The sequence below is a fragment of the Colletotrichum lupini genome, chromosome 8 (genome assembly GCF_023278565.1).
Source record: "Colletotrichum lupini chromosome 8, complete sequence".
In the NCBI taxonomy this organism is placed as follows: Eukaryota; Fungi; Ascomycota; class Sordariomycetes; order Glomerellales; family Glomerellaceae; genus Colletotrichum; species Colletotrichum lupini.
In genome coordinates, this window is record NC_064681.1 from 3042322 (window position 1) to 3063181 (window position 20860).

A 20860-nucleotide genomic window follows, 5' to 3' on the forward strand; every position below is an offset into this window, starting at 1 on the left:
TTTTTATTTTTATCATCGAGTGGTTAAGTTGGGTCCATTTTGGTTTAAAGGTGCGGATTGCTCTCTCGACTTTTCTTCTGTTGTGGTTGTGGTACAAAATCTGGCTTGGCGAAAAGATACATACCCAAACGGTGGACTCGAGAGCTTCCACTCCAGAGAGAAGAGCAGTTTCGTCTCTTTTCTGCGTACCAGCGTATAGGTAGTTAAGCGTTTACCTTAGCAATTTAAATGGGTGTCTATTCCACCGAAACTGAAAATGGGTGTATACTCCCCATCTGACCGCCAGCCCTAATCAACAAACCTTTTCGCGATACTTTGTCTCCTGTGTTGACTCCTTTTCACTTCTCGTCAATTTTGAATCGAGCAACAATGCATCCAAGGAACGCCAACTTCTATACGACGCTCCACACACTATAAGCCGTACGCCGTAAGGCGACAATTTGCCCATTAAGCCCCAGGTCGGTGCAATATTTGGGGGCTCCGTGAGCTATACGCCGTCTACCGACTAGATGGAACCGCAAAACCAGAATTGCATTATGGGACACAGGGGAGCTCTTCCGGAGGCATTCAAAGTCAAAGTTGAAGCGGCAAGAATGGTTGTATATTGTAGAATACTCGTCTCTAACATCTCTCAAAGACCCGGTACAAGCCCTTCAAATCAGCAACCTCCAACACAGCAGCCTTCATCAACGACGTAGTCGCAACCAACCTCGCCTTGAAGGCAGGGAAGAACACATGCTCAATCGCGAAACGCACATTTCTCCGCCGTTCCGCAAGCTGATCATCGACCTTGGCCTCCTCCTCGTTCTCACCACCCTCCCCGCCAACCGTTGGCGGCAACTGCTCAGGCACATAGAAAGACGCCAACTCCTTCAAGAAGGAATCAAAACACAGCTTCTCATCCTCCCAGTTAACACAGGGTCCGAGACGCAGCAGGAAACAAGGCAACTTGACTATGGCGGGCGTGTAGCCCTTGATCAGGAGGGGGATGGTGAGCAGCTCGCCCGCAGGGGAGACTTCGAGGGAGAAGTACTCGGTAAGCATCTCACGCCGCTCGATGAGCTGGGCTGCTACCTTCTCGACAACGTCCTCAATCTCAAAGTCCTCCTCGGGAGACTCGATATTCGCCTTCTCTACCTCAGCGCCGATGCGGAGGATCTCTCGCAGGTCCAGGGGCGGCGTGAAGCGGATGGTGCCAAAGTTGCCAAAATCCGTCAGCCCGACTTGATAGCAGTACTCGTAACAGGTCCGACCGTAGTCAATAAGATACATCTTGACACCGCCCTGAATAGCGGCCAATCGACGGCGTTCGTCGACGACGCCGACAAATGTGTGATTCGCAAAGATTTCTGTGAGGTCATTGTGCATGTCTTCCCTTACCTCGGCCCGGAGCTCCTTGACGCTAGTAAGCCTCATTGGTGCGAAGGGCCTATCGACCGTTTCGTACTGAATATGCTCCGAGGCAGACAAGGCATTTTCGTCAGCCGCCCCGGCTGCGGCCGCAGCAAGCCCGGGGGATGCCTTGGAGGGCGTAGCAGCTGTGGCTGAGGGCAGCATGCTGGTGATTTTCCGCAAGCTCGTATCGGTACGGACGAGGTTGTTAGAGTTCCTCCGTGGTCTTTTCGAGCCTGGGGTTTCTCTTGCGGGCGTCGCTGGGGTTCCCTCGCTTTCGGCCTGAGGGGATATCTCCATCATCTGCCCCCCCGGGAGCAAGCTCTGTGTCATGAATGTGCGACTTGTGTCCACCTCTGCCAGCTTAGAGCGTATGTGCTCGCATATTGACTGGATGACGTCATCTTCGTTCAGGAAATGCACTTCTTGCTTCGTGGGATGGACGTTGACGTCGACTCGGGCAGGGTCGATCTCGAGGCTGAGGTAGATGAATGGCCGACCGCCCTTGGGTAAGAATGAGGCGTACAGCTGCTCAAGTGCCTTTCTTATGGTGGTTGACTCTACACAACGGTGATTGATGAATAGGAGAAAGGTAGTCTTTTTTATGTTGTAGTTGGCGTTCGTGGCCCATCCAGTAGCCTTGAAGCCCCAACGGTCTTCTGAGGTTGAGAACTGCATTAACTCGTTGGCGACACTTGAGCCGTATATCTGCCGTATTCGGTCGATTTCGCTTGCTGTGGCTTGGATGGATACACTGGTACCCGATTCGCCGTGCTTCTTGCAGGAGAAGCCCACTCCCTTACAGTGGATGGCGTAACGTCCAACAATGTCGATGATCTTATTGTACTCCTCAGCAGGCGATCTGAATGCTCTTCGACGTGTCGGTATGTTATAGAACATGTCTTCGACGCTGATCTGCGTACCCTGGCGGCCAGCAGTGGGCTTGGGCTCGGCCGACTGACCGGGCTTTGCCGGAGCCAGCTTGCCATCGAGGTATGTGGCACGCCATGCGCAATTCGAGTCTTTGGTCTTGGTAGTCACGGAAAGATGGGCGATGTGACTGATACTTGCTAGGGCTTCGCCCCTGAAGCCATACGTGGCAATGGAGGTGAGGTCCTCGAAGGCGGTGATCTTGGAGGTCGTATGACGCTCACAGAGAATCTCCATGTCTTCTCTCTTGAGCTGAGTCAGAACGGATAGGTAGATCTACGAAGAGGACGCATGTCATGTCATACCTGAATGCCGCATCCATTGTCGGTGATTTGCAGGAGTTTGAGGCCACCCTCCTTGACCAGTACTTCGAGAGCGGTGGCACCTGCGTCAACGGAGTTCTCGATCAATTCTTTCAGGGCATTGACAGGGGCAACAATGATCTCTCCAGCGGCGATTTTATTGACTACATTCTGATCGAGGGCCTGCATATGCCTGTCAGAAGTGTAGCACGCCGAGTAAGCGGCAAATGCAACTCACGCGAATGCGACGGGGCCCTTGAGAGTCTCCCAGGTCATCCTCCGCCTTCCGCTTCGTGCCAGCAGAAGGAGCGGAATCGACTTCCATGGGGTCAGCCATTGCTGTCTGAGGTTCGAGAAGGCTCAATATTGCTAGTAGCTGTTGCGGGGCAGTGCAACACCAGTAAGGCGAGGCAGGCAGGCAGCTCAGTAGCGGTGCATCTTCGCCAACAGCTTCATTCAGTTGGCTTGGGAGATAGTGTGTATGTACGAACTGGCAAGGTTGTCGAATGGAGGGGAGAAAATGCCTGCTGCCGGCGAGGATGGAGTCGCGACTACCGCCACGGATTCCCAGAGTTTGGCGCGTCTTCACGTGAGCAGCTGTTTAGTCAGCCAAAACCACTTTATGGAAGGTGCTTGCCTTGGAACCACGAACCTTCCTCGGGCACCTCAGCTACCCGGGTACGTATCGAAGTCGCCGTTCTTGCCCACCACATCCCACAACTCAAGGCAATGAGCGAGCCGACGCAGTACACCCATCTGCACATTACTTCAACAACCTATCAACCTCCCACCCGGGTTGCTGCAACAATACACATCCTTGACAATGCCTCTAGCCCCTAATACAATTTTACGGTTGCAGTTCTCGGACCCATGTCGTCTTCACCGTTATCCGACCAATTTGCGCCTGTCACAATTCTGCACAACACAGCACTCGGATCGACATTTCTGACGCTGGCACGAAACCCATCCAGATGTGATGACGCTAGAGTACCATCGAATTCGCAAGACTGGGACACTGAAAGACCATTTCTGATCGACCTTCGAAGTCGTGCTTTAGTTTCCAAAGATTCCAGGCTCCGATCCGGGGCGTATCCGTCAACCCTGCGAGCATAGATCCCCAGTGATCAAACCAGGGACTGTCGATGTAGTCCATCGATCAGATTCACCGAGAACAGCGTTGACATTTCTGGTGTGGAGGCTGTGGCGGTGTTCGACACCGAAAGTCTCCAATGTTCAAGAGAATGCCACCTACCAAGCTCAGCCATCAAGCACAAACAAATCGCGGTGGTATCCATTCTACTTGGCCGAAAACGCCTTGGACGTCTGTCAACAAATCTGCTTCGCAGAAGCTTCGCAGAACCCCATGAAGAAGTTCATTCCTCGAAGGGTGACTCAGACAGCGGCACACTCCGAGACATGCCCTGACCTCGGCCTAACATAAACGCCTTTGTTGTTTGCTGGAGATAGTTCCAATGGGATAGGGAAGAACAGACAGTTGCAATCTCTTGCACGTTCATTCAAAGCTGCGGATACCGAAAGTTTAGCCTCATCATCATGAAATTTGGCGAGGCACCCCAAACCACGGCTTCTCGCATGAAGTTGACAAACAGGGCTTCTCGCGCACAAGCCGGCAACATTTACACCATTTACAACCGGCCGGCACATGGTCGTCGTTTGAGAACCGTGCACTTTTTCAGAAACTGACCAAAATATAACGACAAGCATCCGAACTGCCCGCACCAGCGTCGGCCGCCAGGCCATCTTTGCAAAGATTGCTGTCCCCTCTTTTTGGACCATTGTCAGTCTAACACTAACCAACTCCACGTACTCCGTACACTCCCAGCGGCGCCTGCCATGTGCAAAGACGAGCCAGCAGAAAGCACCGCAGGTGACGGCGTGGCCTCGACACGCGCCCATCTCTCGAGTGCGAGGTAAGTTGGCCCTGGTCCTTACCAGGCCCACCGCTGCCACTACGTGCATGGTTGTAGTGTCACGTCTGACAGCGGGTCCAGCGGATGGAGCTCAAGACTACCTTCACCAGATCCTATTATTTCGGACCCAACCATGACACCCGGCCGGCGTATCCCCCGAAGTCCTCTTGCTCCTCTGTCCCACGCCGAAAGCTTGATGGACATGCAAATTCCTCAACCGTCGGGGTCACTTCAGGTCGGCAGGAAACGGGACATTGATGAGGTTTTCGACGACAGCACGCCACCTTCGCCCGATAAGCTGCACGATGAGGCCAAGGAGGAGGAGGCCATGAACACCAGTCGCAACTTGACAACGAGTACACTCATGCCCCTTGACACTCAATTACAAGCCCATGAGCCAGACAGCAAGCGGCGCAAGACACTCGCCTACCGAGTCAAGCCTCCTACTCGCAGTGCTCGTTCGCACTACGGGCATGGCTCCGAGCATGGCCACGCGGATGACAGCGGCCGCCAAAACACGGTCGAACGACAAGTCAGCAGCAAATCAAACTCTCCAAAAAACGGTTGAGAAGCGGGCGTTTGTTGCCGCCACCATTGAAGCATCAGCCTGTCCCATGATGCCATCCATGCAGGAACAGGACGGCCTACCGCCCAACGTCCACCGGCAACGCAGCATCGCCCCTCTTCTTATCAGAGTCTAGTATCCGTAGGGCCTCTCGGTAGACCTAGGACCCTAGCACCTCGCGTGGTTCGGATACTTGACGGTCGTCCTACAGTATCTTACGGAATGCTTTTCGTCCTCAGCAGACGGCAACAAACCCCGATTACAGAGGCTCACTAGCAACACGGCAGTGGAAAGAAACCCTCCTCATCTCTTGATCTCGACAGCGAGCATTGCGAAGACGTCTGGCAGCTGTCGACCGGTGTTGATAGTGCGACTAGCTTTACGTTGTGGTTTAGCGGCCGGCACTGCCACTATCCGGCGCCCCTCCCTCATTTCCTCCCCCCAACTCCTCCAAGCAAACGTGCGCCCATAGGACCTGGCTGCCATGCGAGGCCCGTTTCGAAACAACCTTAACCGTATGCGCCTTTCCCGTTTGCGCTGCAAACGACAACTGCTCAGGGTGCCCAAGAGTCCATTTCAGGAACCTTCGCCTCCCCCTCGCGACCCTTTCGCGGTCTAGCGCGCTGGGGACGTCAAGAACGTAGAGGGCCGAATCCAGTGAGAATCATGAAGATCCTTCGGCAGCGCCTCTTTTGTTTCAGGTCGACGCTCTCAAGATGGTTTCCTTTTCGCATCGGAATTTGCTTCTTCTCCTCGTCCACATCCTTTCGCCGTTCTTTTCAAACTCTGAAGAGTCACTCGAGCGGCACAATTCAACGCCTCGTGTTTGCACTTGACGGCGTCTTCTCCCTTCCCGGAATAGCAAATAGACAATTACAAACCCCTGCCGCGTCTTGCCGCTTTCAGCTGTTCGCATCCACTACAGTTCCCAATATGTCCATCAGCGTTTCAACTTTGGGTGGTGGTCTCCGTCGCTTGGACGAATGCGAACATGTGGTGGTGTCCTCTCCCGCCAGCAACCCAAAGGTCTCAATTCTCAACCATTAGGAATACTGCCTCGTTTCTTTTCGCCAGCAAAGCACACCAATTCAAAAGCTTCTCGCATCCCTCAATCTCCTTGGATCCCGCTGATCAGCTGAATGGTCAAGGGTGCTGTCCGTGGTTTTCAATATTGGACAGGTATACCCACCCAAAGATGCACAATGACCGAATGAAAAACTCTTTTGGGCCACCAACAATCTGCCCGGCTCCGTCTCGGAGACTTTTCTCAACCGTAACGAGCAACCTCCAGTGCATCCCCCTGCACCTCTTCATCCCATTCCCCTGGCTGGTGCCTCGGTGGTTGGATCCACTGCAGGCCTGTTTTGTTTCGTTTCGTTTCCTCGCTCGTTTCCCTGTCCCTCCTTTCGGTTGGGCCTCTGGGGTAAAATAAAGGGACGCACGAACGACTTTTGACTACGCAGGAAGAAAGACAAAAAGAGAGAGATCCCCGGGGGGGGGGGGGGGGGGCGGACAGAAGACGACGGTCAACTCAAGATCCCCCTGAGCATCGCATCCTTTTTCTCTCACCTCATCTCTCGAGTCCCGCTCAGTCTGTTACTCTCTTACTTTGTTGGGGGATGCTGCCCACATTACGGCACACGGCCAAAGGAAAGATCTGCGGGAACGTTGGCGATGAAGAAACGGACATACATGTCCATCATCTGACGGCATAAAGGCAGCTCGCACTCTAGATCGAGTAGGCCAACGCTGCCACAGAAGCACAAAACAAACACAAACCTCGAGCCAACGCCGAAGAAAGAAAAAGGACATGCAGCACAAGGAGAGACACAGAGATGTCAGAGACTATGACTCGAGCCAATGGCAACACCAATCCATCCCGAACGTCCAAACAAGAACCATGGACCTCCCGAGGAAAACTCCCGATAATCCCTCCCCCCTCCACCATCCTTCTCTTCTTCCCTCCCAGTCTCCCACTCTCTTTCATCCTTGGCCCCATCTCATATCGCACACTCTCGCTTCTCATCACCTAAGATCATGGATTATATGCAATGGTTCATCGGCAAGAGAGGGGAAAATGGGACCCAAAACCAGACCGAGCGATTATTATTCATCCTCAACCAATGCTTCAAGCGGGCGGCAGCACCAATCCAATACCAGGGCCGGACTATACCTTCCAATGCGGATGCAACTAGGAGCCACGCGAAATGACACACACTTCCGCCTGCACCACTTGCATTGGACACAAGAGACGCAAGAAAGCAACGCAACGCAACGCACGCAGATGGGTTCATTAGGAAGCACGCATCCGCATACGCATCCGCATCCGCCGGTCGTGGGCGCCTGAACAGGCACAGACGAGCTTTTGCAAAAGTCGCAGATTTGACTTGCGCCGCAGTGGACTGCAGAGAAGGGAGGGCAAGGCAGGGGTAGCCAAAGGGGGAAACGAAACGTTGGATGGGGGGCTCAAGTGAGTGACCAATCCTTTTCCATTGCAGTCTTATGAACCAAGGTGGTTTAAATTATCTACGGGCCTGTTGTTGCAGTGGCAGCCGAACCTCGTTCTTTGCTCTGGCCTCTATTTTCTCCAGTTCTCTCTTTTACAACAACCGCCTCTCTCTTTCTTTCTTGTCCACCCCCCTTTCCCTTCCTACTCCCCTTTCCTCTTTTCACCTTCAGCCGGGATCTCGCAATGTTTCGCTCTCCCGAGCATCTCGTTCCTATGTTACCTTACCGGTGCACGCTACGCCTCCACCACACTCCCGCAACATGAAGCATGGAACACCCCTCCATCAACGCTCCATGGCCATGGCTACGATAAACAGGTCTACGGGTCGACCTGCCAAAATTGCGGCAGATGCTCTCCCGCACTGACCCCTTCCCGATGGTCTCCGCAATTCCTGGACCTGAGTAATGGGGCAACTCTCCTGTCAAAAGTCTGCGGCCTCGCCCTTCCCCCGCTCGGTTGCCCATATTCTTCTTCAAGTAATAGAAGCAAACAAAGAGTCGTCTTGCCACGTCTTGAGTTGTTCGTCGAAGTATCGTTGGATTCAGCCTGTTGTCGACATCGGACTTTTCGAAACTCTGGATTCGGTACTCATCATCATCATCCTAGACGCCATCGTCACCACGTCGGATATAACCCACCATCACAAGAGTCCGAGTTAGACGACGACGACAAAAACAACGCTGGGGCACTTCACCAGCAAGGCAACGTGAACGGAGCAACGCGGTAGTTGGCAAGGAATCGCCGGGTGGGCCTTCTTTTCTTTAAGGGATATAACAAGAAAACGATATCTGGGGACCCAGACAGCAACAAAGACACGCATATGACCGCCCCATGGCTCTTCTCATTCCGCCGCCAATCTCTTTGGAGACGACGGGCCATATTCCTACACTCTCCAACATCATTCAGCATTGGATTGGATGCAACAACAGACGCAACCAGCCCAGCCCAGGGAATCGAAGCCAAAGAGAAAAACGCCCAAACGGATGCCAAAATGCCCCAATTGGAAGCAGGAGGAAAACAGTATGTGCAGGGGGTGGAGCAAAAAGCAAGAAAAAAGTTGGTGGTTATACAAGTGGTATCTCGTGATGGCTCGTGGCCACCGGAAAAACAACAACGATGGACCCGAAGGCGGACATGGAAACGAAGGGAACTCGATACAAAAACAAGAGGCGAACGACGCGGAGACCGCCCACCTCAACACACGGTCAAAAATGTCAACGGACCAGGGATTCGGTCTCGAATGCAGCCTCTATCGTTACTGGGCAGGAGACGTACACCGAGCCGGGTGAAGGGAATTATTATCGTCCACAACCGCTAGGGCGGCAGGAAGTCTTTACTCATTGCGGACGTCGTTGCTGCGGGTCCGGCTTCTCGAGAAGGCCACCAATATCGACCCGTCCGGATCGTTCGTCCCTTTGCCAGGAAGATGACTCTGGTTGGGGAGGTTGATGGGGGCCAGCTCGGATCGGAGGCAACTGGAAAGATGGCTGCGGCGGCCGAGTGGTCGGCGGCAGCTCACTGCGAGGGATCTGATATGACGAGGGTCCGCTGGCGTACTCGGGACGGCTGGGTGAGGCCGCATATGACGGCATGCCAGGACTGACACCGGGGCTTAGACCAGAAGCCATGTGCAGAGGTTGGCCAGGGGATGGGCGCGGCGCGAGTGCGCCTTCTCCGAATCGAAGTCTCGGCTGCTCGAACGTGGCGGAGACGGGAGTGTGCTGCGCGTATGCCTGCTGTTGAGGCGGATAAGGATACGGCACCTCGCGTGCATGCGGAGATGGCGAGGGGTACGGATACCGCGGTGCGGCATTGATGAGGAGGACGATGAAGTAAATCGATTCACGTTTGGCCAAACCCAGACGCACGGAATACGACCTCGGCTGTCCATCGCTCGCCGCGAAAACGAAGAAGTCTTGACGATCGAGCTGGAAGCGCGAAATCTCATCGGCCTCGAATCGCAAAGAGTCGAAAACGCGCTCTTGCTCCTGCCTGCCGAAGATGGGAGGTAGGTAGACGGGGTCCTTTCTTGTTCGCTCCTCTTGTATCTGCCGTTGGTGGCTCTGAAGCTTCTCGCGCTCAGTGGGCGCCACAATGTCGAAGAGAGAGCGGCCTCTGACGTTGGGAATTCCGACGGCATCAGAAAAAGCCGGCGAAGCACGCGCAATCTCCAGCTCTGTCGTCAAGAAGATGACTGGCTCGGGCGCCCCAGACGCGAGAGACGGGGGCTGGCCGTACAGGTTCGCGTCGCCCATGGGAGCTCTGTCCAGATACCGAGGCGCAATGGGTTCGCTTGGTTGAGACTTTAGAACGCGATAGGAGTGACTGCCTCGGATGGGGTCATCGTACCCTGAGATGGGAGTGCCAGCTGAGTAGTGGCTCAGCGGCGGTCTCCTTGCTGCCGCGGCGGCGGCTGCGGCATCCTGAGGATGCTGATATGTCGAGGGGCCATAGCGGGCTTCTCGGTCGTCTCTCAGCCGCGGGCGGCCACGCTTCTTGTGTTGCACATCAACGCAGGCGTCTTCCTTGCCGTTGCTTGTGCATCTCGAACAGGGCCGCTGAGCTATTTGTCGCAAGCGCACGTCAGCGAAACTGTCATCCGGTTGTGGTGTTCTCTCTCCACACGCTAAAGAGCAAAAAGAAAAGACGCAAGCGCACGATCCAAAGCTGTTGCAAGTGCAAAAGCCGCACATCCACAACCATCCACCACAAGTCAAGCAAAAAAGCTTACATGACGTCTTCCAACGGGCACTTGCTCGTCAGTCGCGTGGCTTAGACGTTTGGTTGCTTTTCCCACCCCATCCGCTCACCAGCTGCCATGCGTCGCATCCGACACGTCAATGACACGCTAGTTCTGTCCACTTGGATCATCCCGCGACCAGACCAGACGGAGCAGCGATCGACCAGCCAAGTCCACCCAGAAAAAAGCTCTCGCGCGCAAGGGCAAATCGCCTCCGCTTTCTGTTTCAGAAATGGCACAATCGATAGCAACCACACCCGGTCCAATGGCACGCGATTGGCGAGTTCACCGCATCCCTAACCGTAATCAAGATTCGAGGGTCGCTCCCGGGGGTGCCGGCTGTTACCCGCCAATCTTCCCAAAATGCCGGGCCGACATTCCGGGACGAACGGGTCCAGGAACCAGACGGCGCAAGAACCGGTAGTGGTTCGCCGATTGTATGGTTGTGAGAATGAGAGACGCTGGAGGAGCTGAGGTGGCCGGCGCGGAAGTCCGGCCAAGAAAGACCAATGCTCTCTCTGCTGGGGTTGACGCCAGTCCAGTTGGGCCACACGGACACCCGCTCAACCCAAGTAAGACTTGGTTGACAGCCTTTGACGGCATGCGCCATCCCATTCAACGCAACCATCTCAACTCTCCGTCCGAGTTTCTGCGAATGATCCTCCAAGGCGGGATCGTCTTCCCCTCAGCACCGGTCTCAGGTCCAGGGGTTGATCCCTGCGCTGCTTCGAGTGTCGCACGCACGTACGCCTTGCTAGGCTGATGCCGCGTCCAGATTCACTCTCGGAGCCTCTTGACCGGTCATAATGTCAAGTATTGTTCCCCCCAAAGATTTGGAGCCGCATGCGCCCGGAGGTTGCAGTGCTGGTTCCTTGCAGTCCGCGGGAGTTTCCTCTTTTGGTTGATCCCCCAGTCGGAAAGGACAATGCAAAAATGACAACCTAAAGAAAGCAAACGCAAAAGGAGAGAAAAAAAAACCAAAAATCAAAAAATAGGCTAGGCTAGCAAGCCAGTTCGTACGTACCGTCGCATCTAGACTAAATGTCAGCGTCACCGTATCGAGATACCACCTCCGCCCGTTTCACTTGGGATATTTGCGGGGAGATTGGTAACCTACCGAAGATGGGCTCGTTTACATGGCACACAGGCTGATGCCACATGGCCCTTTGTCTTTCTTTGCGTCTTGGGAGACGTATAGGGACCGCTGTCCTGGGATGTCTGCGACATGGTTGTCGCGTAGCCATGCTGATGAGGTCCTGTTGGCTGTGGCGGCGGTGGCCCAGACATTTGCATGTAGGGCGGAGGAGGCCGCTGCTGCATGACTTGGCTTGCCAGATGTGCGTATCCTGAAGGCGTAGTCCGCAGGTGGTCATCGGGTCGAGGGTATGAGTAAGGCATCCTGTCTTGCGGATCGGCGTGATATGATCGAGGCTGAGGTGGCGGCAAGGAATGCGGCGGAGGCGGAGGTCCTCGGTAGTCGCCTTGCGGTATCGTCGTTGGCGGCAGTCCTCCCCGGTAGGCATTTTGCGGACTGGTGGACGGATAGCTGCCATGCAGTTGCCCTCGGTCACCAGCCTCTGGATTTGGCTTGGGCGGGAGAGGAGGAGACCCTGACATGGGCGGGGAAGGATATGCTCTGGGTCGAGCAGGAGTCTCGGACTCTGCTCTTGTTGGCGTTGCCCAGGTCAGGTCGAGGGCGAATCGCGCCAGATCGGAAATGCCTCGGCGCTGGCCGAACGAGGTAGACGACGTATCGCAATCGCTACTTATGGCTTGCATGGATGTTGTGATGCAGCTTCAACAGGCACTCGGGTCGAGAGCTTCCCACGCCTTCTTTTAGACGACGCCTCGTTTCCCAGAATGTTGCGAAAGGCCGGAACTATTGCGTAGACGCTGCCGGTGCGTTGTATGCTGTTGGCGATATCCGTGTCGCTCTTTTGCGTGCGCCGGGCCCAAATTAAATCACCCTTCTTTTTTCAAGGGATGCTGTACTCTGTGGCTCCTTTCGAATGATGCCTTTTCCTCTTGATCGAATCAGTTGAATTCCTCCTCTTGTCTACTCAGTCTCGAAACACCGGTTCCGATGGGGAGAAGAAAGCTCTTTCGTGGTTTCTGCAGAAATACTCGATATGGCGAATAGCAAAAGTCTGAACCAGCGGGTATTTCAAAGACAGTGCAAGCTCGCGAGCGGTCTTTAGTCACTCAACCGGGCGTTCGTGCTAGGTGTGAGAGTCGCAAGAGAAGACCGATTCAGCTATGCTAGGAAAGCAGGCCAGGAATGAGAATATGCAGCGCCCGATGCTGTAAGACGATGAGGCTGCTGTAGCAGGAAGCCCGCACAATGATCCTCCAAGCTCCAATGAAGCTCCTTGCGGCGTTGCTGGCGGGTCGTCGAGCGCGATGCTGATGCGGGCAGTTGCAGGAGGTACCACGACAGAACCTCAGGCACGGGATGCGGAGATGGATGGCTGGATACCTGCGTACCGGCGACCTGTCTTTGGGTACGGATGTATAAGTGATGGAATAAGAGAAAAAGAGAAGGGCGGAAGTAGAGAAAAGGGAGGAAGACGATGTAGATCTAGTCTACCCCTAGCCTCTTTTTGTCTCTCCGATTCTCTCTCCTCTCGGTGGCCGGAATAAAGCAGCGTTATTTCTCGAGGGCTGGATACGTTGGAGAGAAGGACCCATAGGCTTTTTTTTTTTTTTGGGAGCAGTCGATCGGTGGCTCCCGGTCGGTTTTTGTGTGACTGGAGGCAGGCTTGCTAGACCTACGAGGGGAGGGGGCAATTGAGATGAAGCTAGGGTGTGGTTCAGGGTTGATCTGGTCGAGGGAAAGGTAGGCCAGGGAACACCCTGGTCGACGTCTTTAGAGTGGCTGCTAATCAAGGGTAGAGGGCTATGCCATCACGATCCCCTGTTCAACGACAATTCTCCGCGCGTCTGTGTGTGAGAGGTGTGTGTGAGTGTGTGCAGGTTGGGATGAGGTAAGGTACGATGCTTTCTGCGACGTATGCGTCTTGAGTGTGAGAGAACGTGAGGGGGGGCGTGTAGGAGAAAAAGGACAGAGTGAGAGAGTCTGAGGGAGTGAGTATGTGTGTGTGAAAGAGAGAGATAGATAGAGAGGGAAGAAAAATCATAGACTGGCAGCATTGCCAGCCGTGGGCAGCAAAAACAGAGAACCAGTAACTTGAAGCAGTCAGTACGGTGGCCAGGGAGGAGATGATAATATTGGTTGACGGTAGCGATGGCGATAGTAGCGCTGGGTCTGAGGGTTCCCGCATGAGATTAAACCAGGCACGTATGAAGCCACAACGTAATAAGACAGTGGGGGAGACAAGAGTCAGTTGGGTCACAGTCCAGTGAAAGGTGAGTGAAGGAAGAGACGCGGACACGGGACGGGGCCGCGGGCGTGGCCAAGGCCAGAGAAAGCTAGCGAGACTATCCGCAGAGAGCGAAAGACAGAGAGGGACCGGAGAAATAAGATGCAATAATAATTTACGGTGGAAATCAAAAGGGCTTCATCGCGTCTGCAGGCTCTCCCTCACTGTGTCTCTTCCCGACCGCAGTATTCACTTTTGCAACTTTAGCAGTGAGGGCCAGTATGCAGCGTGCAAAGTACCAAATTTGATTGGGGATGCGAAGGAGGGATGGTTCAGGTGAGAGTGGACAGGGAGGGGTGGACGTTGTCTCGCATGTCGGGGCCGGTAGCAGATGGCAGATGGCAGGATGGGTATTACAATGTAGCCGGGAGCCAGGAAGGAGGAAAAGAAGACTGACTGGTGGATGCGGATGGGGGATGGATGGGATGGGACGAATTTCGTACAAGGATAAGATGGGATGGATGGGTGGAGGGTACGGATACCTAGGCGAGGATGTATGTACAAACTCCGTAGATGGAGGGGGGGGAGGAGACAGACCAACACCCGGGGGGTAACTCTCCAAGTCAAGGTATATGTACGGATACACTAGAAAGGGCAGAGACCAAGCCAGGATGAAGACAGGCAGCGGGAGAGAGTGGAGGAACTGTAAGATTGACTTGATATCGATGGTATTGAAGAGAGCGAGCTTGGAGGGGTGTGGAAGCGGCAGAGAGTGGGGAAAGAGAACATTGAATCTGCGAAAGAAAAGAAGCAAGCAATGAGCCAGGAGAGTAAGTATGCGTACGGATAGAATACACAGTAAGATAGGTAATGCAGACGTTGAAAAGGATGATCGATCTTCCTGTGCTAATTGACTTTGATCTCTCGAGTACCTTGCAGATGGAAGAAGTGTAGCTTACCCAGGCACGCACGCCAGGACAAAGAACATGGACGACATGTTGACAACCCATGTGGCCGTGGTATGCTGTGGCTCTCATTCGGAGATGTACACTAGGTAAGCCGGGACGAGACGAGACCGTTCGAGCCAGGTATATCGGAGTACGTACTGACGGAACGCATGGCAACGCTCGAGCCACCGTTGTAATCGCTGCACATAGGTTTGCGGCGGTGGCTGCTGATGCTCGTGGTTATGATGCCGGTGGTGATGGTGGTGGTGTCGGTAGCCCAGGGTCCAGGGGGTAAGGTAGCGGTAGGTAGGTAGGCACGTAAGTAGGGGGGGAGGGGAGACAGATGAGCGGACGTGGGTGCGTGGAACTGGGTGAGGGATATGGGGGGAAGAAGAGGAAGAGACACAACGAGGAACGAACTAGGGGTGGGAGGGTGTGAGTGCAGCAATGTAGACGGGGTCGAAAGAAGGTTATGGGATATGTGGAGAGGCGAGCGGAGGGATCGACCTGCGAGCGCAACAGAGAGATGAGATGACGGGTCTGAGATGGTGGTATTGAATGGGAAAAGACGTACGCGTAGCCACGCACGACGAGATAGCCGTGGCACAACAAACCATGATAGGGGATATACGTAAGAGGTCTGGTGCTATCAGATGTTGCAACTTGCGAGGCCGCTGGGGGAGGAGACTGGAGTTGACTGGAAAGAGAGGAAGTATCCGTATCCGTAACCACGCCTTGAATGGCGAGGTAAGGGAACCTGCCATCCCATCCTCGTCAGCTACACTACAATGCTACTACCCTTGAGTACCTTACCATTGGCATGGGGCAAGGACCACGGTATCCGTACGTGAGGTGCCGCCCTCGGAGACCGCTGCAGGGCAAGGTATGTCGGACGACGGGTAAGAAGGCAACTCACTGTGGTATCCGAACGGAGTACCAAGTAATAGCGTACGAATATTGGTAGGTAAGTGAAGGAAGGCAAGGATACCGAACATGCTGATGCTTGAGGGATGGGATGCGGCTATGGCAGCGTGGCAGCGGAAGGAGAAAAGGTGACAGGGCGCCTTCTGGTCCCCCATCCATCCATCCATCCATCCATCCACGTTCGTTCTCTCCGAGCTTGGCTTGTCCTGGTCCCATTTCCTTTGTGAGTCGTTCCTGTGGCCCTGTGGTCCTGTGGTCCTGTACGTAGTATGGTTCTGCCATGCCCTGTCCTGTGCTGTGCCGTCCGATGTATTATCCGTCCGCGTCCGAGCCCTGGCCTGTCATCATCCTTGAGCGGCTCGAGGCACGTCCGTCCTCCTGCGCGTCTGTCTCGGATGGTCCTCTGAAGTGTCGACACGATGAGAGACATGATTAAGGTATCCGTGGACTGGGCAGGGAGGATGTCTTACAGTCTTAGCGGCCACTAGGTGGCACCTCTCCAAAGACACACGGCACGTTGCGCCCTAGCGCTGCGCCAGCGAAACGGAGACGGATGTATGTAGTCATGTACTACGCACCTAGACTATGGGTGCGGATGCGGATGCGGGTGTCGATACCTAACTAAAGCACGGGTAGCTCAACGAGCACATCAATACCTACGTTGGCTAGGCCGAGGCCTGTCCTCGATCTGGACGAGCTCTGATGTCCTGGCGAGATACTAAGTTGTCACTGCACACAAGCTCAGCTAGGTCGGCATCAGTGTAGGATCTGTGCCTCGCCTCATTTCGGGCTCTCCACACAGCAAAGCCCATGAATCCACGGTGCACTGTGGCGTAGATGCAGTGTCGTCAGTCTTCGGCGGATATTTGATCGGTGCTCGTGCAATTTTGCCGTAACCCATGGCTTCGCAGGTTCGCCAAAATATCCAACTCGGTATTCTTACGGATACAGATCCCGTTGCATTCGTGTTGCTCAGCCGGCCAGAAAAGCAAAGGCGTCAGCAACGATTTCGTAGGGACGTTGTCTAGGAATCTCGGGGCTCGAGTGAAGTAATCGCCACGTCTAATTCTCTCTTTCAGCCGCCTTCCATGGGTGGCCCTTCTTCAGCGCGGCCGTTCTCCAAATGAAACTCTACCTGCCCCAGGGTACCCATTCTGTGGCTGACGGCCAGGCCGGCCGGGCAGGGCGAGCTGACTTTGACGGGGGCAGAAGGCTGAGATGGGGATGCAACTGGAGAATGAGAATGAGATGGAGCTAGAAGCCACTTCGTGATATCTAGCGACCTAGCTTATAGGCAAGCCGGGTTGAAGGGTCTTGGAAGTCGAGGGTCAACGCTGCTAGTGGAAGGGTGGGCAAGACGTTGTTGGCATGGACCAGGTGTGCTCGTAGACGGACGGCTGTGAGTGAGGAACCTTGAAGAGCCAGCTGTCACCGTTACTCTCCACCAACCATCCACCTTGGGCTTGGGCTCCTAGCTCCTAGCTCCTAGTTCTTAGCTCGCCGATTGACGTGCGGCCGTGAGTAGTGCGCGCGCGCGCGCGAGAGAGAGAGAACTTGTGTGGCTGTGGTTGTGGTCATGACCGTGGCCGTGGCCAGAAGCAGGGTCGTGCGCAGGTGAGAAGGAAATGACTTGTGGACGACAGTCTGCAGACAACCAGGATCGGGCGGCATGGTTGGATAGATCCGGCCACGATCCATCGAAAAAGAAAGCTGGGCCATTTGGTGACGGTTGAGGGTTGACCGCGGAATCCACGTCTTAATAACATAAGTTACCCATTCGTACTGAGCAACAAGCAGGGTAGCTAGACAACCTTGAGCCAACTGTTCGTCTCATTCTTGTTAGAGGGCAGATGCACCAGGTATTTGCACCGTTGATATGCTTCCAGTTCGATGGTTAGAGAAAGGTGCCAGGTGTGGTCAAGATCGAAAAGGACCACCGAGAATCTGTGTTCTCAATAATGATTGTTGTCTCGCGAGTTGCATTAGGTTGGCAAACGCGGAATTGTTCCCAGCATTGCATCTTAGGACTCAGGCGTATCTATTCGTGAAATCTTCCTGTTCACTACATTAATCTCCATCATCTACACCAGAGCCTGTGGAGGAGGGAGAAGTGGTCACTCACCGGCTGGGGGTGACGAAGCTCAAACCGAAGCAAAATTGCTGTGCAGCGGAGAAGACCAGACGTCACCTGCTGGATGCTGCCCTGCAGGGACAGGGAGGCACAATGTAGACATGACTTGCTCCAGGGGCGACTGAAGTATTTCCAGAGAAGTTTCGACTACTTTGTCGGCATGGTTATTGAGTGCGGGTCGCATCAGGTCATCTCCAGTTTCCGTCCGAACTTGGTAGCAGGGATGTCAGTGAGCAGGTACGCAGACACATCAGGCCCAGGAACAGTCGAACAGGACCAATGGGCCAGAAACAGAATCAAACTCAGACTGCGGCATGGCTCCATCCCGTACAGAAATCTGACATACAGAGATCCTGGATCCGCATCCGTAGGTAGACTGATCAACTCGGTCGACCGTCCACCAAGCATGAAGTTTGAACACATACTCTCTCTCATTCTCCCCTGCTTATCCGCCGTTGACGTCGCCGAAACCCACCAGCAGCAAGCAGCACCGGGACCATGAACTCAGTCTGCAAGAGAGGCGGTAAGCCGATGGAAACCAACCATTTGTCGGTGGTAACTGGTGCCCGTCTTGTCTCTCTCGGAGCTTGAGGCTGTTGCTCCCACCGTGCCGTATTGCATACCTACCCAGCGGCCCTGTCCTGTCCTCCAATACGACTGATTGATTTGGGAGCCGCTGTACTGGTATAATACCCACAACAACCTGCTTCTTCTGCCGGTTGTTCCCCCTAGGTTTGACGAGGCCGAGGTACCCGTACGCTGCCAACACGGGCACTAGCCGTTTTGCATGCGTTACCGGTCCGAACAAGGTCATGCCTTTCAAGTCTGTTGCTGGCCCTCTGCTCGTCCATTCATCCACATAGTCGTGTGCGCTCTTCGCTTCGGAAAGGAAATCATTCTGATGGGTGCCAGGTACGATATATCAACTGGGCCAAGGTCGCAACGGTGAACTACCAGGCCTGTCCTGGTATGTGCGCTGCCCACCCGGTTCTCGCCAAAGACACCCTCGCCGCCACCGCCTCCCCTACTCCTCAAAAGTCAACAGTCTGGCACCCTACCCTGCCTTAGTACGGCACCGGGGCTGGGGGCTTGGAGTTCACTAAGGCAGGTCGCCCGAGATGGAAGCCTCCGAAAGAACAACTCGACGTGATGATCCCCCCGCTGCCCAACCCAATAATCGTAAACCGTGGCCATCAACTCGGCATCGAACACTCTATGTTGCCTCGCAGTCGCTGGACGGGTGATGGTCTTCGTTAGTCTTGGCTCGCCACGTGAGAAAGACGTGTTTGATACTCCGTACGCAGTAAGTATTGTGAGTAAGTCGCCAGATTGGTACATGGGCCACGGACCAATCGAATCGTGAACTTCATCGGCGTCGCTTTTTGGTCACCTACCTCTTGCATCACATCCGCAGAGAAGACCTGCCTAATAGATCCATCGTCTGCATCTCGTCCGACATGCATCGTGATTACAGAGGTACACAGCAGACCATGAAAAATGTCACTTCGGTATGCCTTTGTCAAGATGGCAATGAAGCACGCAGAGAGAAGGGGGAGTTCGCGGTATCCCTGTGTGGCTCTGATACCACTCAATACTAGCAACGTGATGCTAGATGTCGGATATGCGATTCCAATCTCCAGTCCATAGTAGCGTGGCCAAGTCGATACCGTGGCCCTGGCCTGGTGCCAATGCCACTCGCCATTGAACTTGGTTGTTTTCACCCAGGAATCATGCAGCGCCCCACGCTATGCGGGATGAGCCCAATTCGGTTTGGCAATTTTTTTTTGCATGGGAAAGGCAAAGCCCAGAGGCGGTGCTAAAGCCGTAGCAAAAGGGCCGGTCAATGTCGAGACCACACCATCAGGAAACAGTGCATCGTCAGAGCTGCTCTACTGCCGCCGCCGCGTTCGCGCTATCCTGCATCATTGGCACTCGCGGTAGCCCAAGTTATTACTCCCGGAGTCATGTTCAACGAGAGCGGGCGAGCTGACCGTACCGCACATAAGGTAGCGTCGGTTCATTCGTAGCGTGAACGGCCCCAGCTATGTCTGAGTATGGGTGTGTGTGTGTGTGTGTGTGTGTGTGTTTCTGTCAACGTCAAGCCAGTGCCGCTAACCAGGGAATCGACGTGTTAGTTCATCGATTTCTTCTGGGCCCGGCAACCCCCCTCTAAAAAGGAATGGTAAATTGCCCGCAAATGCTCATGTCGGTCTAAGTGGATGTGGCTGTCGTCCCTCATACATCTCGTCCCCATCTCCCCTCTCTCGCAGGGCCAGGCCAACCTGCGAAGTTCAGGTGGCCTTGCCACGAATCTTCTCGTGCCTTTTCTTTGCCTTGCGCCCTGTCTTGCGGCCTGCCATGTTCTGGAACCTGCCCACTTGCCCGACGCGGCTCGCCCTTCGCCTCAAGGCCGCCTCGCTGATTGGCAGCCGCCGACAGAGAGCAATGGGAATCGATTCCAGCAGGCGGTCTGGCCTTGTTTGCTAGTCGTGAATGTCCTGCCACTCCTGCCTGCCTCGGTGCAGCTTTCGGCTATGCGCGGAGACCAGATGACTTCGCCTCTCCACATGGCAATCCAAGTTTTGGCCTGTGACCTGGCCACTCAGTCTCTCGAGGGCTTGATAGCCGATGGTCGAGGTTGCCGGATCCGTGCTCAACGGCCAGATGCCAAAGACGAGGTAGTCGAAAGTGCCGGCATCGCGGAAGCATTGCGATGGGGACTGTCCGTCTAAGGTTTCTTGTCCGCATAGCACCCGAGCTGCAAAATTCCAGCACAACAACTCTGAAGCGAGTTGGGGAGTTGCTTGCAAGGGTGTGGGAGCTGAGTACCGATTTCCACTACTCATGCAGAAAAACCTCAACACCACTTGGGGGCGAGACGAAGCGTCCATGCATCGGTCGTATGCAGGTTGTTCGCGTCATGCTTCCTCATGTCCTCCCGTTCGCCCAATCCTCTTGGCAATCAGTGGATCAATGGGCCCCGTACGACGTATCTTTTCCAACCATCTGCGTGGGTGCCCAGGAATCGATGAAGTCAGGCATCTGTGAGCCCAGCGAGCCGTCAGATCAGTAGCCTTCTCAGAGACGACGTGCGACACGATTGCCCCGTCGATACTTTCGCTGAGCAGCTGTTGTTAGTGTCCTTCGAATTTTGGCCTACCGGGGGGTT

The 20860-nt window shown here is 54.6% G+C and overlaps 10 protein-coding genes across 10 annotated transcripts; 3 read left to right on the forward strand and 7 right to left on the reverse strand.

The window, feature by feature from the left end:
• Positions 1-621: 621 nt before the first annotated feature.
• On the reverse strand, positions 622-3207 carry CLUP02_15397 (DNA mismatch repair protein MutL; the record flags this gene model as incomplete). The annotated part of the gene is made up of 3 exons (XM_049294321.1): positions 622-2574; positions 2628-2807; positions 2863-3207. Coding segments are annotated over 3 exons (2478 nt in total), but the record flags the coding sequence as incomplete, so codon positions are not given.
• Positions 3208-3494: 287 nt separating this feature from the next.
• Positions 3495-4065, forward strand: CLUP02_15398 (uncharacterized protein; the record flags this gene model as incomplete). The annotated part of the gene is made up of 2 exons (XM_049294322.1): positions 3495-3611; positions 3682-4065. 2 exons carry the CDS (start codon positions 3495-3497, stop codon positions 4063-4065), a joined length of 501 nt encoding a protein of 166 aa, XP_049151468.1.
• Positions 4066-4178: 113 nt separating this feature from the next.
• Positions 4179-5123, forward strand: CLUP02_15399 (uncharacterized protein; the record flags this gene model as incomplete). Its single annotated transcript, XM_049294323.1, has 3 exons — positions 4179-4290; positions 4468-4555; positions 4613-5123. The coding sequence occupies 3 exons, from the start codon at positions 4179-4181 to the stop codon at positions 5121-5123; spliced, it is 711 nt and encodes a 236-aa protein (XP_049151469.1).
• Positions 5124-7162: 2039 nt separating this feature from the next.
• Positions 7163-7414, reverse strand: CLUP02_15400 (uncharacterized protein; the record flags this gene model as incomplete). The annotated part of the gene is made up of 1 exon (XM_049294324.1): positions 7163-7414. One exon carries the CDS (start codon positions 7412-7414, stop codon positions 7163-7165), a length of 252 nt encoding a protein of 83 aa, XP_049151470.1.
• A 1552-nt stretch (positions 7415-8966) lies between these two features.
• CLUP02_15401 (uncharacterized protein) lies at positions 8967-12148 on the reverse strand (the record flags this gene model as incomplete). The annotated part of the gene is made up of 3 exons (XM_049294325.1): positions 8967-10192; positions 11394-11401; positions 11487-12148. The coding sequence occupies 3 exons, from the start codon at positions 12146-12148 to the stop codon at positions 8967-8969; spliced, it is 1896 nt and encodes a 631-aa protein (XP_049151471.1).
• A 2186-nt stretch (positions 12149-14334) lies between these two features.
• CLUP02_15402 (uncharacterized protein) lies at positions 14335-14478 on the reverse strand (the record flags this gene model as incomplete). The annotated part of the gene is made up of 1 exon (XM_049294326.1): positions 14335-14478. The coding sequence occupies one exon, from the start codon at positions 14476-14478 to the stop codon at positions 14335-14337; it is 144 nt and encodes a 47-aa protein (XP_049151472.1).
• A 1827-nt stretch (positions 14479-16305) lies between these two features.
• Positions 16306-16461, reverse strand: CLUP02_15403 (uncharacterized protein; the record flags this gene model as incomplete). Its single annotated transcript, XM_049294327.1, has 1 exon — positions 16306-16461. One exon carries the CDS (start codon positions 16459-16461, stop codon positions 16306-16308), a length of 156 nt encoding a protein of 51 aa, XP_049151473.1.
• Positions 16462-17045: 584 nt separating this feature from the next.
• Positions 17046-17279, reverse strand: CLUP02_15404 (uncharacterized protein; the record flags this gene model as incomplete). The annotated part of the gene is made up of 1 exon (XM_049294328.1): positions 17046-17279. The coding sequence occupies one exon, from the start codon at positions 17277-17279 to the stop codon at positions 17046-17048; it is 234 nt and encodes a 77-aa protein (XP_049151474.1).
• Positions 17280-19910: 2631 nt separating this feature from the next.
• On the forward strand, positions 19911-20423 carry CLUP02_15405 (uncharacterized protein; the record flags this gene model as incomplete). Its single annotated transcript, XM_049294329.1, has 1 exon — positions 19911-20423. One exon carries the CDS (start codon positions 19911-19913, stop codon positions 20421-20423), a length of 513 nt encoding a protein of 170 aa, XP_049151475.1.
• Positions 19983-20537, reverse strand: CLUP02_15406 (uncharacterized protein; the record flags this gene model as incomplete). Its single annotated transcript, XM_049294330.1, has 2 exons — positions 19983-20174; positions 20259-20537. 2 exons carry the CDS (start codon positions 20535-20537, stop codon positions 19983-19985), a joined length of 471 nt encoding a protein of 156 aa, XP_049151476.1.
• Positions 20538-20860: the final 323 nt, after the last annotated feature.